This window comes from Typopeltis vanoorti, chromosome 12, assembly GCF_054136105.1.
Source record: "Typopeltis vanoorti isolate ZY-2024b chromosome 12, IOZ_Tvanoo_1.0, whole genome shotgun sequence".
NCBI classification, from domain to species: domain Eukaryota; kingdom Metazoa; phylum Arthropoda; class Arachnida; order Uropygi; family Thelyphonidae; genus Typopeltis; species Typopeltis vanoorti.
In genome coordinates this window covers 98,098,409-98,118,070 of record NC_143560.1, presented here as the reverse complement: position 1 = coordinate 98,118,070, position 19,662 = coordinate 98,098,409, and the positions used below count along the sequence as shown (strand labels likewise).

General features: G+C 34.3%; 1 protein-coding gene across 3 annotated transcripts in view; it reads right to left on the bottom strand.

The window, feature by feature from the left end:
- The window catches only part of Elp3 (elongator complex protein 3), a 292,722-nt gene that overhangs the window by 229,728 nt on the left and 43,332 nt on the right, over nucleotides 1-19,662 (bottom strand). For all 3 annotated transcript variants that reach the window (XM_090401875.1, XM_090401873.1, XM_090401874.1), the window contains exon 6: nucleotides 10,548-10,611. In XM_090401875.1, coding sequence (XP_090258001.1) covers nucleotides 10,548-10,611 — 64 coding nt within the window. The remainder of the gene's footprint in view (nucleotides 1-10,547; nucleotides 10,612-19,662) is intronic.

Sequence of the window (19,662 nt, the reverse complement as noted above, 5' to 3'; positions counted from 1 at the left end):
TGATATTCGACCAGAAATGCTGAAATATGGTGGTATAAAAGTCTTACAGTGGCTGTACTGCATAGTTCAGAATGCCTGAATACAGGGACAAATTCCTGATGATTGGAGTAGAGCTCTCATAGTACCAATATATAAAAAGGGAAATAAAACTGAATGTGAGAATTACAGAGGTATTTCCCTACTGAGTGTTCCTGGTAAGACATATGCAAGTATACTTGAGAAACGGTTGAGAAGAATTGTGGAAGAAAAGCTTGGTGAAGAACAAGCTGGATTCAGGCCAAATAGAGGCTGTCAGGATCAGATCTTCACTTTACAACAAACAGTTGAGAAAGCATGGGAATATAACAAAGATATGTATTTAAGTTTTGTTGATCTGGAAAAGGCATATGACAAGGTGCCAAGAGAGAAGCTATTCAATACGCAACAGTTATATGGTGTCAATGGGGCATTATATCAAGCAATACTTAGTCTTTATTTGAGTTGTAAGTCTGCAGTTAGAATTGAAGGATGTACAGGAAGATGGTTTAATGTTAAATCTGGTGTGAGACAGGGATGTACATTATCCCCTCGGTTATTCATTATCTATATGGATCACATTATGAAGGAAAGTGGTATTAAACATAATATCAGAATTGGAGATGTTAATGTCAGCTCTTTGCTTTATACGGACGATGTAATACTTCTGAATAAATCTGCTATAAGTTTGCAAGATTCCCTGACTAAATTGAATAAATGTTGTAATAGATATGGTATGAAGGTCAGCATTAAAAAGACAATGAAAATAGGGAGAATTGTTGAAAATGTCAACTGTGTTGTGAACGAGGAACCTGTGGAACAAGTAAAACATTTCAGCTACTTAGGCACAATTTTTAGTGAAGATGGTAAATTAAATATTGAAATAGACAACAGAATCAACAAAGTTGGTATGCTAGGAAGTCAATTGAATAAATTCATATGGAATAAGAGCGAAATTAGTCAGAACACTAAATTAGCTGTATACAAGACAGTGTTCAAACCAGTTTTAACTTATGGATCTGAGAGCTGGGTCAGAAATAAAACACCTGACCAAAGACTAGAAACCTCAGATATGAGAGTCCTGAGAAAGATTATAGGTGTGAACAGATGGCATCAATGGCAATATCATATTAAAACGAGGATATTAGGAAAGAACTTGACATTGTTGGCATCCAGGAATGCATTAGCAGAGCTAATCTCAAGTGGTATGGTCACTTAAACAGAATGGGCGAGGAAAGATTAGCAAAACAAGTGTTCTCTGCCAGGTTGGCAGGAAAACTACCCAGAAGAAGACCAAGATATAGGTGGATTGATACGGTACAAGGTGCCTTAGATGATAGAAATATAAGATCTCATAATGATAATATTGGAGTCTTGACAAGTAATAGACTGATTTGGAGGAAAATTGTAGATAGGAAATTAGTAATGATGTAAATTTTTCATGTAGTACTATCATATCCTGTACACCCCTTGAGGGTATCATGTCAGGAATTTGATGATGCTTGCACACACACACACACACACACACACACACATCCATTCGAATCACATCACTCTATGAAAGAAAAATCTAGATCTCACCCCTTCTTAGCAGCATTCATTCATTCTCAGCTTACAAGGATGCTATCTTGTCCTTTCCCCACCCTCCATAAATTGAAAAATTCCATTAACTGAAATCCTGTATGATCCTTACAGAAGTTGTAAGTCTCAATCATATTGTATTACTCTTCTTTCTCCTGTTTGCTAGTGTCTGCAGTCTACAAATTCTTCTGTCTTCATAACCAGTATTCCACAATCCTGATATCATTTTTAACACTGTCCTTTGCACTCTTTCCACTGTATCAGAATCACCACAGAAACCAAGAGACCAGACATGTACACAATAGTCAAAGTGAGGTCTTATCTGCTGCCTTGTAAAGAGGCAAAATGACATCCTTTTCTTTACATGTCAAAGTTTGTTTCAGCACTGCAATTATCTTTTACTGAAGATTTGCAATCTTCAGTAAATGGCTCCTGAACTTCAACTTCCTATCTACTGACACTCTAAGATCCATAGCCTGATCAGTTTCTACTAGCATAATCCCACCAATATAATAAGACATTGGATATCTGATCATGCCAAAGTGCATGACTACATTTACTGACATCCATTTTCCCATGCCTACAATTCTAACCTATTCAAATCATTCTGCAAGTACTGCATATTCAGCAGCATTGCTGATTACCCTACCTATCTTTGCATCATCAGCAAATAGCTGTATGTTGCCTGTCAAATCCTTCCCAATGTGAAATTAATGTACAGATTGAATACTAGTGAACCAAGGACTGATAATTGCCATACACCACTGGTTACTTTAAATCTTGCAGACTCACATCCCCCGTATACCACTTTTTGATATCAGTCAGCCATCCTCTTCTCCACACTGATTTTTTATAATTGAAACCAATATTCTCCAATTTATGCAACAGCCTTCCATGCTGTATTCTGTCAAAAGCAAAATCCAAAAGTATCATAGTATATGATACTTTTGGATTTTAAGACGAATATTAATAATGTTACCACTTTACCAATTTTAAGACTAATGTTAATAATGTTACCACTGAGCTAGACAAGGGTCTAGCTCAGTGGTAACATTATTATAGAATGTGAGCAAGTTGCTAAAACATGACCTTCCCATGTTGTTCACTGCAGAGTAGAGATTCTCTGTCAACCCATTTCTGAATGCGAGCTCTCACCAACTTTTCCAAAATCTTCACCACCACTCCTGGAATACTGATTGGTCGATAGTTGGAAAAATCAGTTTTTGCACTATCCTTGTGCAGAGGGTACCATACATTCTTCTCACTCCTGCAGAATCTTTCCTGTTCTGAGATTCAAATGATTTAGCCTGATTAAAGGAACAGCCAGTTCAGCTGAACACTCTTTTAGCACCTATGTTGATATTCTATCAGTCACTATTGCTGAATTCTTACTCAGTTTGTGCAATAGCTCAAATACCTCCTCCTCGTATACACCTGAGCTTCTTCATCCAGTGAAGAGGTAGCAGTGAACTCAACGTTGCATAAACCAGGTTGGTAGCTTTTAGCAAAATGGGCACTCATCATTAGTTGAACCTCTTCTGCATCTGTCACCTCATACCATCTGCATTCAGCAGTTATTCTTTCATATTCATTCTCTTTTACTTGAAACATATCAATAGAATTCTTTGGAGTTATCTTTAGCTTGCAGAGCCAGTTTCTTTTCCTACTCAGCTTTCCATACAACAGTTGCGACTTTTCTGGCCTGCTGTTTATAATTTTCATAAGGAACATCATCCTAATGCACACAGTATTTCTTCCACATCATTCTTTTCTTACGAATCTCTTGATTGATAAGATTACACATCCATTTGACTCCTATCCTATTTATTCTTTGAACTCTCAGGACACATTCTGATACTATTTAAGTATTTTTTTAAACACTTCCCATCGAACAACTTATACCATGGTGGAGAACCCAGCATAGTCCTCAGGTGGTCATCATTTCCTGCTTTGCAGTTCAGCATATAACCTTTCTGAATGGAACATTTATAAACTTAGCCAATTCCCAAGTGAGTGGCACATGATCATCATCAATCAGAGGCAGAACAGTTACATCTTTAAATGAAACAACTTCTGATACTATAATCAAATCTAAAACTCTCTAACCTCAAGTTCCTTCTGTCATATGCCATCTGACTCTTTCCTCTCTCGACATACAGAAAGATTTTTTTTTTTTTTTTTTTTTGAACAGTGCATTGTTACATACAGATGCAGTAAGGTTTTAATTTTTAACTTTTCCTCCTAGGATAGAATGAGTACCTATTGTTTTATAAAAAAAACTCAGAGAGAAAGAATTTTTGAAACTGATCAGATCATTTGTGTTCACCATATACAGTAACTTAATTTTCACTTAGTATTTTTTTTTGTTGTTGTTGTTGTTGTTGAAATAAAGCTAACAACATGATTATACATGTGAAAAAATATGAAGCATCTTTTGTAAGAACCCACAGAAAAATTTCATAAGGCATAGTATGAACCTTATAGCAGAAATATTTAAAGGGCATTAATTTTAAAGCAAATACAAAAGAAGGCTGTGTAAAAATAATCATAATTAAAATTCTGAATATTTTTACGAATTGTTTATGTTAAAATGTTTATTATTTTTGTTTTCATAACACGCAATGTCAGCACTTGCGATGTGCCCGTTATGTAAATTGTTTTGTCAAAAGTGATAAGTAAAGAAGTTAAAAAAATTGATCTACTTACTGGATTTGATATTTGTATTACTTACAGGAATTTTATTATAATTGAAAATATTAAGTTTTGTGTTTTATGAGGACATTCTCTTGTCGCTAATGGAGACGACGTGTCAGCTATTATACGGTACTTGGTTTCTCGCTTGCCACAGAGTGTGCATGCTCGCCAAGAGGTTTGATGTGTGATTGACAGCTGACAAGGAAAGCGTTCAGTATCTGAGTAACGGCTGTAAACAAGAGAGCGTTCGGAAGGAATTTAAATTTTTTAAGTGACAGTCGGAAGAAAATTAATAATATATTCCGAAAAAGGAATCGTGGAACTATTAAGTTTCAAAGTGGAATAAGTATTGATGAATAAAAGGAAAATATTGCTATATGCGTTTTAAACGGAATATTGGAGGAAACACTAATTGAAAGATTAATAGTAGATTCCGAAAAGGGAATCGTAGAACTGTAAGTTTTTTTTTTATTGGAAGAGTTAAGACTGTCAATAAGCATTTAGTGAATAAAAGAAGAATTTGCTATTTACGTTCTAAAGGAATGTTCGAGAAAACTCTGATTAGGAAGTTTCATCTGTATTAAGGACGCCAGATCTGACTATTATTTCTACTGAAGAAAAGAGAAAGAATTAAGTCAGGAAGAATTAATGTGTGTTACATAAGTGATGAGAAAGGATCCTGTAAAATTGAAGAATAGAGTCATATATCTATTGAAAAGGGTCTTGACAGAGAAAGAAACTGGCTATGAACATTTTGTGATTGTGCAAACAAAGTGTTTAGTCTAGTCTTAAGTTTATTTTTAAAAGGCCTTGGATCCAATTAATTTGTAGTTAGTTATGTAATATTTGTTTGAAGTGTATATATATTGTTTTTGTTATATTAAATGTGTTTATTTCGTATTTTGGTCTTGAGTCAGTGATTATTTGGATTCTGGAAGAAAGAGTTAAGATCATTGCACCAATTGGAGTGAATTCTTGTGCATATAATAACATATAGGTACACTCGGAATAAAAAAAATAATTGTTAGAAACAGAGATCATCTCTATGGTAGGATTAAAAATATTAAGATATAATATCTATGAAAATATCTATATTAAAATATCTAATTTTATAATATCTATATAAAAATCCACCAATTATTAACAATGGCGCAGTTGACTACAGGATTGGTTATGACTTAACTTTATTTTTAGAATCCAGAAAGTAAATCTTGACTCAAGTAAAATGGCTACAGGAGATAGCAATTATAGTTGTGAAGTTTCTTCAATTAAAGATGAGGAATTTTTTAGGTTAATAATCCAACTTTAGTAATACCTTCTTTCTCAGGTGATAGTAGTGAAAGTGTAGAAACATTTTTCAGATATGCAGAAAAAATGAGAGATTTAGGAAAATGGTCAGATTTTCATTTGTTGATTATACTTCGGAATAAATTGTTGGGCAAAGCCAAAACATTCTTAAACACATCTCCTTTACTAAGAGACACTGACAGTTATGCAACTTTTAAAAGTTTGCTAATATCAGAATTTTCAAGTGTAAGAGAATTAGGGCCTAACATTTGGAAAATTCAACAGTGCATTCAAGGTAGTAGGGAGTCTGTTTCAGAATATTATCACAGACTTTGGAGCATTGCTCATGAATTTAATGTTTCATCTGAAGAGAAATCCTCTTTAGAATGGTTGCTGTTTAATCAATTTAGGCTTGGCCTTAAAGATAATTTGAAAGAAACAGCATACAAGAAAAACGTTAAAAATCTTGAACAGTGTTTTGAACTTGTTAAAGAAAAGGAAGAGATATTTAGAGATATATTTCATTCCTCAAACAATAATCAGGTGAACTTTCTCAGTATAATGAAACTCATTCTCTTAACACAGTGGCTACAGATAAAGTGAGAGAATGAAAGTTTCATAAATTAAAAGGTGCAAATAAAAAGAACAGTCTAAGGAAATTTCTGCAAATCCAACAGAAAATGTTCCAGAATCTGATTCCAAGGTACAATTACATGATTTGGGAAAATTAGAGGAACTGAAAACATTTCTTAGTGAAGAAATAGAAAGACAACAGAGACCAATAGTACAAGGACAGGAAATTCTGTTTAAGATGATATTGGATTTAACAATATCCAATAATCTTACAGATAATCAATCTTTATCTTGTAAATCTAATGGTATTGACAGGAATAAAGCATCTCATAGGAGATATGTTCCAAAATGCTTGAGATGTAATAAACCGGGTCATTTTGCTAAAGACTGTTATGTTAGAGATAAATCTTGTTTTCAAAATAAGAAATCAGAGAATAAAGAAAAATCTGGAAATAGTTATTATTCCAACATCATACTGGCAAGGACAGAAATGTCAAACTACTCATTGGACATGGGTAAAGCTAAAGACAGCTCCAACCCTAAAAGAGAGTTTGATGTAGCATTAGCTCCTTGTGCTAATGGAGATAATGCTTTGACAGTTTTGCAAGGATTTATTGAAGATGTACCTTGTGAAATCTTATTTGACACAAGTGCACATATTTCACTCATTTCTTATAATTTGTTTAACAGAATTAAATCTCTAATTCCAAATGACATTTCAGTTTTAAGTTATCCAATTAAATTAAAGGGTATATTTTAATCAGAAATTTCAGCTGATAAGCAAATAAATGTTTTTATTTCAATTCCTTGTTTTCCATTGAAAGTTTGTCATCCATTAATAGTTCTTCCAGAATCATCAAATCCAAATGTACAAGTAATATTTGGAATTGATTTTTTGAAACATCATGGTTTTGCATGTAATTTTGTTGATAATACAGTGTCATAGTGTTGACTAGAATGCCATTTATACAGGAAATCAGGTGACAAAAGAAAATTAGCGCAGTCTCCTGAAGTTTTTCAAGATACTAATGATAATGATCAAGTGTTGAATATTGAGATTCTAAAGAATAAGGAACCTAGTTCACAAATTTGGGAAAAAGATAAGATTGTCCAAGCTCAGAAAAATGATCCCATACTCAAAACTATCTATGAAGCAGTATTGAAGGGTGAAACTCAGCTAGATACATTTTTGAGCCTGGAAAACTTGTATTTAGATAAAGATGGGTTACTCTTATCTAGACAAATGGAAGATGGAAGGTTGAAAGTGAAAATATTGGCACCAACTCAAATGATTCCTTGGCTCATGTACACTTTCCATGATTCAGACTTGGCAGGACACCAAGGATTTTCTAGAACTTGGGAAAAAATAAAGGATCGTCACATCTGGAAAGGTATGAAGAGTGACATACTCGTATATGTCAAATCATGCCATAAATGCCAAATAAAATCTCCTTTTAGAGGAACAGCTCCATTACAACCATTTCCAATTCCAACTAGACCTTTTCAGGCTGTTGCTATTGATGTAGTAGGTCCACTGCCAATTACTAAAAAGCAGTGTCAATGAAGGATCAAACTGCAAAGACTATTGCAAGAAAGTTTTTGAATATGATTATTTGTAGATGTGGAACTCCTCAGACCTTACTTTCAGATCACGGAGCAAATTTCACATCTGAACTGTTGTTACAGTTATGTAAATTACTCAACGTTAGGAAGATTTTTACAACACCTTACCACCCACAGTGTAATGGTATGTGTGAAAGGCTGAATAGAAATATAAAGCAAATACTTTCCAATCTAGCAAACACTAAAATGAATGATTGGGATACATATATTTCTCAAGCATTATTTGCATGCAGATCTGCTTTTCATTCTGCTATCAAAGAAAAACAATCTTTTCCTTTATATGGCTTTGATCCAATCTTTCCTAATGAACTTGTTACAGTCATTCCTAATACAGGATATAATGACATAAATGAGTATCTTGAAACAGTAGTAGATAAATTTTCCACTACTCATAGATTAGTAGGTGAAAAAAGTAGATTAAGTTCTCAGAAAACTAGGCAGTATATAAATCGTTTTAGAAAGTATAAGTCATTTGCACCAGGAGATTTAGTATTGTTAGATGATAAATCGAGTATAAAAAGAGTTAGGAAATTAGGAAGGAAAGCTTTAGGTCCATATAGAATTTTAGACAAATTTTCTCCTGTGAATTTTAGGATTCAAGATGTCAAAAATCCTAGTAAAATTTTAAGTGTACACTCTGATAGGTTAAAAAGGTACTTTTTAGGGAGTAGAAATTTAGTTACATTAGGAGACAATATGAATAAAATATTGAAAGATGAGCGTTGTTTTCCTAGTACTAATTGTGCATCTCATTCACAATCAAATAGTAAAAAAGGGAATAGTTTTAAAGCTCATAATTCAAATATGCAGCAGAGGAGAAAATTTAATTTGGGTAAAACAAAACCTAATGCAGGAAATTTTAGAAATATCAGGGTACATATTTCAGATAATGTACAATGTAAGAGTGATGATAACCAAACTGACTCTAACATGGATGAAATTATAGCAGAATATCATAGGTTAGTTAACATAGAGTTAAATAAACCAGAGGAATGTGAAAATACCTCTAATTCAGTTAATAAGGATAAAGAATCTCAGAAACCTGTAGAATCTCAGACACCTGTAGAAATTGATTCTAATAGTGATGATTCTGTAGATTTAGAGCATAATTCAAAAAGTTTAAATGAAATATTTGAAAAATATAGAAATGACATTTGTAAAGATAGTAAATTAGAAGATATAAATTCTGAATCATCTCTAGCATCAGCTGATTCTGAAACCAGTGATTCTGAGAGTGTAAACAATGATCAGCAGGAATCACATTATTTTTTAAGATCTAGGAATAAGCATTAAAAGTTTTGTTAGATATAGGTAATATATTTAAAATTTTTTTTTAAAAAAAAATTTTTCAGAGAAAGATGAAACTGATGTAAAAATAATCATAATTAAAATTCTGAATATTTTTACAAATTGTTTATGTTAAAATGTTTATTATTTTTGTTTTCATAACACGCACTGTCGGCACTTGCGATGTGCCCGTTATGGAAATTGTTTTGTCAAAAGTGATAAGTAAAGAAGTTAAAAAATTGATGTACTTACTAGATTTGATATTTGTATTACTTACAGGAATTTTATTATAATTGAAAATATTAAGTTTTGTGTTTTATGAGGACATTCTCTTGTCGCTAATGGAGACAACGTGTCAGCCATTATACAGTACTTAGTTTCTCGCTTGCCACGGAGTGCGCATGATCACCGAGAGGTTTGATGTGTGATTGACAGCTGACAAGGAAAGCGTTCGGTATCTGAATAACGGCTGTAAACAAGAGAGTGTTCGGAAGGAATTTAGAACACAGGCCGGCAGACATTTAGATTCGGAAGGAACTTAAGTTTTTTAAGTGACAGTCGGAAGAAAATTAATAGTCTATTCCGAAAAAGGAATCGTGGAACTATTAAGTTTCAAAGTGGAATAAGTATTGATGAATAAAAGGAAAATATTGCTATATGCATTTTAAACGGAATATTGGAGGAAACACTAATTGAAAGATTAATAGTAGATTCTGAAAAGGGAATCGTAGAACTGTGAGTTTTTTTTTATTGGAAGAGTTAAGACTGTCAATAAGCATTTAGTGAATAAAAGAAGAATTTGCTATTTACGTTTAAAGGAATGTTCGAGAAAACTCTAATTAGGAAGTTTCATCTGTATTAAGGACGCCAGATCTGACTATTATTTCTACTGAAGAAAAGAGAAAGAATTAAGTCAGGAAGAATTAATGTGTGTTACATAAGTGATGAGAAAGGATCCTATAAAAATGAAGAATAGAGTCATATATCTATTGAAAAGGGCCTTGACAGAGAAAGAAACTGGCTATGAACATTTTGTGATTGTGCAAACAAAGTGTTTAGTCTAGTCTTAAGTTTATTTTTAAAAGGCCTTGGATCCAATTAATTTGTAGTTAGTTATGTAATATTTGTTTGAAGTGTATATATATTGTTTTTGTTATATTAAATATGTTTATTTTGTATTTTGGTCTTGAGTCAGTGATTATTTGGATTCTGGAAGAAAGAGTTAAGATCATTGCACCAATTGGAGTGAATCCTTGTGCATATAATAACATATAGGTACACTCGGAATAAAAAAAATAATTGTTAGAAACAGAGATCATCTCTATGGTAGGATTAAAAATATTAGGATATAATATCTATGAATATCCTTATCTATATAAAAATCCACCAATTATTAACAGCTGCCTTAAGTGATGCATGTATTTCCTTCTTATTTTAAGCTACTATCATCTGATGTTTTATCTTAGTAATTTAATACATTTACTTACCTCATATCCAGTATAAGACTGAGTGGAATATTCGAAATCAGAATCTGGACCTCCAGGACAATAACTAAAATTAAAATTAATTATAATACACATAGGCAAAACCATGTTAATTTAATAAATTTATAAAAATATAATAAACATGTAAAGGCAACATAAATATAAAAAAATAATGAACGTCCCTTTCATAAGTTATATATATAAACACTTTCTAAGCAAACTACAGATCACCATTTTGGCTGGATTGACTCAATCCAGATAAAATGATAATTTCTTACAGTTACAAAACAGGCATTACTGTACTGTTACTATAAAAATAATTACATCAATACGGATTTTCTTCACAGATATTCAAAAATTACCATTTTAGAGTCAATCCTATAGCAAAAGCTACATACATAGGGGTGGCAACTGATGATAAGCTAAGCTTTGTGTGTATGGGGGGGGGGGGGGTAGAGTAAATCAACAGCAGTTAAATAAAGGATTTATACACTGAGAATGAAGCGTTGACTATGATTTATGAGGCATGCATTTCTTCAGATAAATACCAGCATAAACAGTAATAAATGCTGTGAACCTACATGAGGCTTGTTTGAAAAGTTTAGTAAATTTCCAATAGATGATGACACAATTCATTCATTCATACCAGTATCGGGCACATATCATCTTTTTCATGATCCCTGGCAAAATTTTAGCCACGTGCGACGAGTAGTTCTCATTTGGCAAACATTTAAAATGATCATGTTTGCATTTTTCATAAAAATGGAGAAAAACAGTTTTGTGCAGTGATAACACTTTTATTTGAAGAAGTAGATGGCCATGCAGATCAAAGCTGAGTTACATGCAGTTCATGGGGACTCTGCACCAGCATTAAAAACTATTTATTTTTGGATAAATGAGTTTAAATGTGGTCGTAAGTCCATCAGAGATGAAGCATGCTCAGGACACCTGACTAAGGTCACTATGAAGAAAATGATTGATAAAATCCATGATGTTGTTATGGAAGACCACTGAGTGAAAGTGCATGACATTGCTGAGATTGCAGGAATCTCAACTAAATGGGTGTATAATATCCTGCACGAAAAATTTGCACATGAAAAAGGTGTTTGCATGATGGGTGCCGCGATTGTTGACTGCCGATCAAAAATGCATGTGAAAAGACATTTCAACACAGTGTTTGGCGATGTTTAATCACAATTCACAGGATTTTTTGCATAGATTTGTGACTGTAGACAAAACTTAGATCCACCACTACATACCTGAGTCCAAACAACAGTCAAAACAGTGGACAATGCCCAGTGAAAGAGCACCAAAAAAAGCGAAGACCGTTTTGTCAGTTGGGAAGGTGATGGCCACTGTTTTTTGGGATTCCCAAGAATTATCATGATAGACTATTTGGAAAAGTGTAAGACAATAGCAGTCTATTATGTGTCATAATGGACCATTTAAAAGAAGAACTGAAGAAAAAACAGCCAAGACTGGTGCACAAAAAAGTGCTCTTTCATCAAGTCACATGGGGCCAAGTCACGTCCACTGGACTTGGCCCCGTGTGACTCCTTGTTCCCAAACTTAAAAATTTGGCTCAGCAGGAAAAAAAATTTTCTTTAAACAGCGATGTCATCAAGACTATTAATGACTATTCTGCACAATTTGACAAATCCTACTTTTTTAGATGGGATGAAAAAGTTGGAAACTCGCTGGACCAAATGCGTAGACCTTGATGGAGACTATGTTGAGAAATAAAGGTGATTTTTTCCAAAAAAATGTGTTTAACTTATTTTTTTTAAACTTTTCAAACAACCCTCGTAGTACATTAGCATTAGAACTGTTAATTGGTTAAGGTTCAATAATCAGGAAACCTTGCACTAGAGACCAAATACAAAACTTTTTCAGCCATTTCAGATCTCCAATGAGGTGAAGTTAACTTACCATCCAAAGACATTCAAAACATCCATGCCCCAGCAAGATTTGAATTCACAGCCTGTTGGTTGGAACATGGATGTATAACATATTCTATATATTATATAGAATAGAATTATGCACAAACCAATAATTTCATTTCACAAGAAACTCACCAGGAAAGTTCGACTTTCCCATATTTAATCAAAACCTATACACCAGCATCTCTCTTTCCCTCCTCCAACTTTCTATCTTAAAAAGATAAGTATATTTTAACATCTATGGTACAATCATGATGCCAGTAACAGCTATGCAGGTGACTTCATGAATTTAAAATAATTATGATATATATATAGAGAAGCAGATTTTAAAAGTAACTTTATTTTTTTTTTTTAATAGAATTGCACTTAAGGAAAGAATTTTTTTTTATCCACTTTTTTATATACAATAATATTTATTCTGGATACTTCACTAATAGTTGCAAATAGCAAGAAATACCAGCTGTACCTGTGCAGGAAACCTGCACTATGGATTAATATACTGATATATTTCCAAACTTATTATGAATTAAGGTTAACAATAAATTTTTACTTTGGTATTATTCAAGACTTCTTCATAAACAACATTTTTTGTTCAGATGCATTCAGGTTCTGCTTTAACAGCAAAACCATCAAAAAGACCTGACATATAACTGACAATGAGAAAAACCAGGATCCATTCAATACAATCACTCTGCCCTTGGGATTTTTTAATAATAAACACAAATGCAATATAGTGGAAAGTGTCTCCTTTCAAATTTGAACAGTAATATTATCTGATGGGGTCAAATCCAACCAGGAAAGTGGAACTCTTGTACCTTAACTTTCTCCAATCACCACTTCATTTCCAGGCAGTTTTAAAATATTTTTCAAACCAGCCTACTCTGGTTCATTAGATTGCATGAACAATTTATATGCTTCAATAAAAACAATAAAGCTCAAATTTTCAACCACCAGAGTCATTTCAAAATGTCTGCACACTATGCACGTATGGCTAGTAGGATGATTTAATAGTTTCCACCATCATATCAACTGTAAGCCAGACTCAGAATGAAAATGTTGCATGCTCATTTTCTGTTTCTGGTGTTCTTGTTCTATGAAATAAGATTTCAAAATGAATGGAGAATCTGGCTTCGGATACCATGGAATGATCTGCATTCATATATTATAAATAAAATGTTCTGTTCTCCAAATAAAAGAACCATGTTTTTTGTAAATGTACATTATCTAGGTTGTCAAACACATTTAACAAAACAGGTCTGCTAACGGAATATAAAACTTTCCTAAATCTTGGGTAGCAATGATAAGGCAGACTGCAGATTAAATTGAAGGCACATGAATTAATTTTGTTAAATAAATTTAGCTTAACAAGAGGAATATAATGTGTTGAACTTTTGAAATGACACTCTTCATACAAGCAGAGAAAGTACACTTTTTTTTTTATGTTGCTCCACCCACAAAAGGTTATTTGCAAACCTATAGTATGTTTTGTACCATGGATGTGATGAGAATTTTTTTTTTCCCCATTTATATATATATATATATATATATATATAGCACAATCATACTACGAAGTTACGTGGTAGGTGGGACCAACAAAAAGTACGCAAGTCGAATTCGCGTAACTCGGGGTTATTAATTTATATATACAAACATACAATTGGGACCAAAGGTTTACAAAAACACCTATATTTTTTAAGAAATATAATCGTAATTGTAGTTTTTCGTACATAAAAAAAAAGAAAATTATTTCTATGTCGATGGTTTCATAAAATCTAATAGATTCGTCTGACGGCATAATGTCTTTTTCATGTCACACAAAATTTCTTCATAGCAAGCTAATGATTTTTTTATTCCTTGCCTTGTGGCTACAATTAATTCCTCGTTAGAATCTATTTTTATGTATTAAACCTTAAACATTAAACCTTTCTTTTATGATTGTTCTTACTGTGGATTCCTGTAGATCGAACTTCTTTGCTAGCTCACAAATTTTCATTCCGGCTTCAAAATCCTTAATGATGTTGAGTTTTGCTTCCAAAGTCAATGTTTTTCTTTTCTTGCTAGCTGTAGAAGAATCTGACTTGCTTCTTTTGGATGACATTATTATTTTTTATATGATAAAATTTTTATCAAGAACATAACATTAAGCAATCGCAAGGTTTGTAGACTATAAAAATCGTGTATGAATGGAGACCGCATGAAACACGTCAGTGCTTGTTCACAGCATGTGCAACACTGGTGAATGCAACCGGCGCCGGAAAGATACAACTAGTGGCGAGGCGTGAGGTGGGACTGGAATACGTATATAAGAAACCGCATAACTCCGAATTCGCGTAAGTCAGGGTATGACTGTATTTCCACAACTCATAGGCCCCTTGGGTAGGGCTCGAATTAGTGGAATATAACCAGCCTTTTACTTAAGTCTGAGGTAGCAAATCAAGCTTTTATGAATATTATATATATACATGCACGCACACGCACACACATTGACTCCTCTTGAAGAGCACAGGTTTGAATTGCATAGATCCACTTATATGCAGTTTTTTTATTAATAAATATATCAGAAATTTTTTTTTGAGATTTGCGACAATTTGAAAAACTTGCAGGCAAACCGTATAGCTTAGAAATATTGAAAAAATTAAGAAAAAGTTAGGTATGTCATGAATGCATAAAATATATGTAGACACTAGTCTATTTTATCATTTATTACTATAAAGTATAGATAAATCTATTATAAAAAGTTAAAATTTATCAAACCCTATGCATACAGACACTTACAGACATGGCCATTTGCAATCAAGAGAAATGTAAACAAATGTAAAGATGCAGTGTTAAATCACAAATACATAAAATTGTCATTAATTAGTTAAATTAATTAATTAGCATAAAATAAAATTCATTCATTGTATGGAGACTCGTTAGTACGAGGTGTGTTAGTAGAGGATTTGACAAAATCGTACCAACCTGGTGCGACCATAAAGGACGTAACTGCGTCTATTAGAGAGCAAAAGGAAAGGGTGAAAGAAATGATTGTTGTGGCAGGTACGAATGATTTGAAAGGAGATAAAATGGAAATGATAGAAGACCTGAATGAATTGTTTGAGGTAGCAAAAGAAAAGAGTGAGAGAGTTAGAATGATTAGTCTTTTGCCACGGTATGACAGTGAAATGTTTAAAAGGAGGGCTATAATTGCGAATGAACTTTATGCGTGGGTTATGTATGACGAGTGGTGTGGAATTTGTGGATGTGTGGAGTGAGTTTGATGGGCGAAAGGATCTATATAAGATGGATGGCTTGCATTTGAATGGTTACGGTGTAAGAAGACTTGAGAAAGTGTTGCTAAATGTAGTGGATGTGCAAATTCAGGGAAACTAGATTTGTTAGGGGGGGGGAGTAGAGATACAGTCCTTATCGAGGCAGTTGAATGTAAGAATGAATATAATATGCCAAAGCAAATAAGGACAACAAATCTGAGTGGGATAGTTAATATAAGGCATCAAGGTAGGGTTGGGGCTAATGGGGGTCTTAAATTCATGTACACTAATACTAGGAGTATTAGGAACAAGAAGGAAGAGTTTTTGGCCATGGTTGGCACTTCCAGACCACAGGTTATAGGTATTAGTGAAACATGGCTGACTGTAGATGATATAACTAGTGGGATTGAATGTGATGGGTATAGTGTGTTCAGGAATGACAGAGAGAATAAAATGGGGGGAGGAGTATTGTTGATGATAGCTGATGAGCTCCAGCCAAGGAGAATAGAAGTTGAATTGCAGGATAGAGAAAAGAGCACATTTGAGGCCATTTGGTGTGAGATTGTGGCTAGCAGAACTAAATATACAATTGGGTGCTGCTATAGACCAGGTGATGGAAAAGATGGTGGTGACAGTATGCACAAGCAAATAGAAGAAATTCGTGGAAGGAGGGTGATTATTATGGGAGATTTCAACTATGGTCGCATTGATTGGAGTGAGGAGAGGACACACGGGAGGAAAGAACTGGATTTTATGCAGTTATTAAGGGATAACTATCTGCGACAGCATGTAATGGAAAATACTAGGGGTCAGAGAGTGCTTGACCTAGTAATTACATCTGAGGATTTGGCTGTAACAAATATGACCACATTGCCACCAATCGGTGAGAGTGATCATAGGGTCTTAACTTGGGAGGTGGCTAAAGGTGTAGAATTTTCAATTAAGACAGGGTACATGTGGAATTATAGGGCTGGAAAGTATGACAAGCTTAGGAGTTTGATTGGTTCAGTGCCATGGCATGTACAACTGCAAGGACTAGAAGTTGATAGTGCATGGGAGGTAGTTAAGAAGTGCTTGCATGAAGCAATGGCTGACTGTATACCTAGAGTCCGAATAATAAATCAAGTAGGGGTTAAATGGATGAATAACACCATTAAGCTTGAGTTGCAAAAAAAGAAACAACTATGGAGGGAATTTAAGGAGAAGGGTGACCGGCAGGCACATGAACGGTATAAAGCGCAGGCCAGAAGGGTGACGAGTGTGGTAAGAAAAGCAAAAAAGATTATGAAAGAACATTTTTTTAGATATGTAGCAAGTAAAAGGAAAAATGTACATGGCAGATTGATTTTAAAGAATGCCGATGGTAGGGAAATAACTGAATCAGTTGAGATAGTTGAGTTACTGAGTGAGCACTTTGCAAACGTATATCATCCAGGTGGTGACATTGCAGAAACGAATAAACCAGTAGATTATACGGGAATTGTGGTTAATGAAGTGGAGGTGAGTAGTCTATTGCATAACCTCAATGTCAATACATCTGTGGGATTGGATGGTATACCAGCTCGTGTTGTACGAGAAGCAGCTAAAGAATTGTCAGTACCCTTGACCATTTTGTTTAATTTAAGTCTCGGGTCTGGGTTAGTCCCGAGCGGGTGGAAAGAGGGGAAAATAGTTCCACTGCATAAAGGTGGTTCCAAGACTGCTGTTGTAAATTACCGACCGATTAGCATATCAGGAATCATTGTCAAGGTCTTAGAGAAATTAGTCAAGAAAAGAATACAGGATTGGATAGATGAAAATAGGATATTGTATGGGGGACAACATGGTTTTGTGAAGGGTAGATCATGCCTCAGTAACTTGCTCACGTTTTATAACACAGTGACGGCTGAACTAGATAGGGGTAATGGGTTTACAGTGATACTACTGGACCTTGCCAAGGCCTTTGATAGGATACCACATGGAACCCTAATCAGTAAACTGGAGCAGATGGGTATAGATATAGGGTTGGTGAGATGGATAAGAGGGTGGTTGAAGGAGAGATATCAAAGAGTGGTTTATTCAGGAGTGGAGTCTAAAAGACGTCTTGTGACTAGTGGAGTGCCACAGGGCTCTGTTCTTGGACCACTGCTTTTCAATTTGTTCATCAATGATATTGGAAAGGATCTGAGAGGAAGTGTTCACTTGTTTGCTGATGATGCAAAGTTGGGTAGAGCAATTGTGAGTGCACAAGATGTCAAAATTTTACAGGATGATTTGGATAGTTTGGAGGACTGGGCTAGGAAAAATGGATGTCAATTTAATGTGGCAAAGTGTAAGGTTATGCACTTTGGGGTGAAAAGAATAGCAGCAGTATATCGCATTGGTGGAATCATACTCCAGGAGATTGATGAGGCCAGGGATTTGGGAGTGTTGGTGGATAGGGAGTTGAAGTTTAGGGGGCACATTGCAAAAGTAACTAAAACAGCTCACCAAATCACTTGGCTTCTGAAAAATACTTTAACATGCAGAGACGAACAAGTTGTTGTTCCTCTGTATCGAGCCTTGATAAGACCCCATCTGGACTTCTGTGCCCAGCTATGGGCACAAGGGTTTCTTCGTGATGGGGAGGAAGTGGAGAGGGTCCAGAGACGAGTGACCAAGATGATAGCAGGTCTGTGGAATGAACCTTATGAGAATAGGTTGAAGGTTTGTGGGTTGCAGAAATTGGAAGATAGGCGAAGGAGGGGTGATATGATTGAGACATTCAGACTCAATCTCGAGATTGAGTCTGAATGATTGAGACTATAAGATTGATCCAGAAGATATTTTTGAAAATATGACTGGTGGTGGGAGGACTAGGGGCCATGCATGGAAGCTGGGCAAGAGCGTGGTTGACAAGGGTGTTAGAGCTAGGTTCTTTACTTGGAGAGTGGTAAATGAGTGGAACAAGCTTCCAGAGTCTGTTGTGGGTGCTACGACCGTGAATGAGTTCAAGGCAAGGTATGATAGATACTGTGTGAATGTTGAATAGTTGTTCTTGACATGATGTTAGGGCCTCCCTCGATGAGTCTGTCGACTCCTTGGAGTTTCCCAGAACAACAATAATAATAATAATAATAATTAGTGTATTGGGTGGATACTACAAAGCAATCATATTGCTTCTTCATTATAAATGAATGAATTGTTATACCTGTAAACAAATACAAATAATTTTTTTTTTCGTGTTATCTTTTGATTTTTGATGTCTGATATTAGTAATACGTATAACATCTACAGTGTTTTGTATCTATTAAGACAATATTGTCATAGGTACTGACATACAATTCATCTTGTAAACAGATGATGTAAACTTACGGTATCTATCAATAAATACAGTACAGTACTGTCAATGCATTTTCTCTTCCTTATGGTTTTCTTTAATAACAATTTCTTTTCTCTAGATTACTTTATTGTAAGAATATAGTGTATATACACACACACATAAAATATGTGTTAATCAACTGTTTTTGTTATCGGTAAGGCTTCCAGTGAACAGTAGGCTATTAATAGTTAATTATAAAAATCAAGTGGATATTAAATCCAGCATTATTTCAAAGCCGAATTTCATACGAAACTTCATAGAAACTATAAAGTTTCGTATGAAATTTGACCAGAGAGCTTACGGGAATACACTCGGATGTATTCCAGTAAGCTCTCTGGTTCAAATTTCATACGAAACTTTTATAGTTTCTATAAAAGTTTCGTATGAAATAATGCTGGATTTAATATCCACTTGATTTTTATAATTTTTGCACTGCCCAATGCAGATTTTCGAACAACGTGGGGGGTTCCCGCCCTAACCTCTGCATTGTTCAAGGATCAACTGTTTTTTTTTTTTTTTTGATGTTGCTTATTTTTACATAGCCTGGAAACCCTACTCTAAGATCAACCATGGAAAATTTTGAAGCC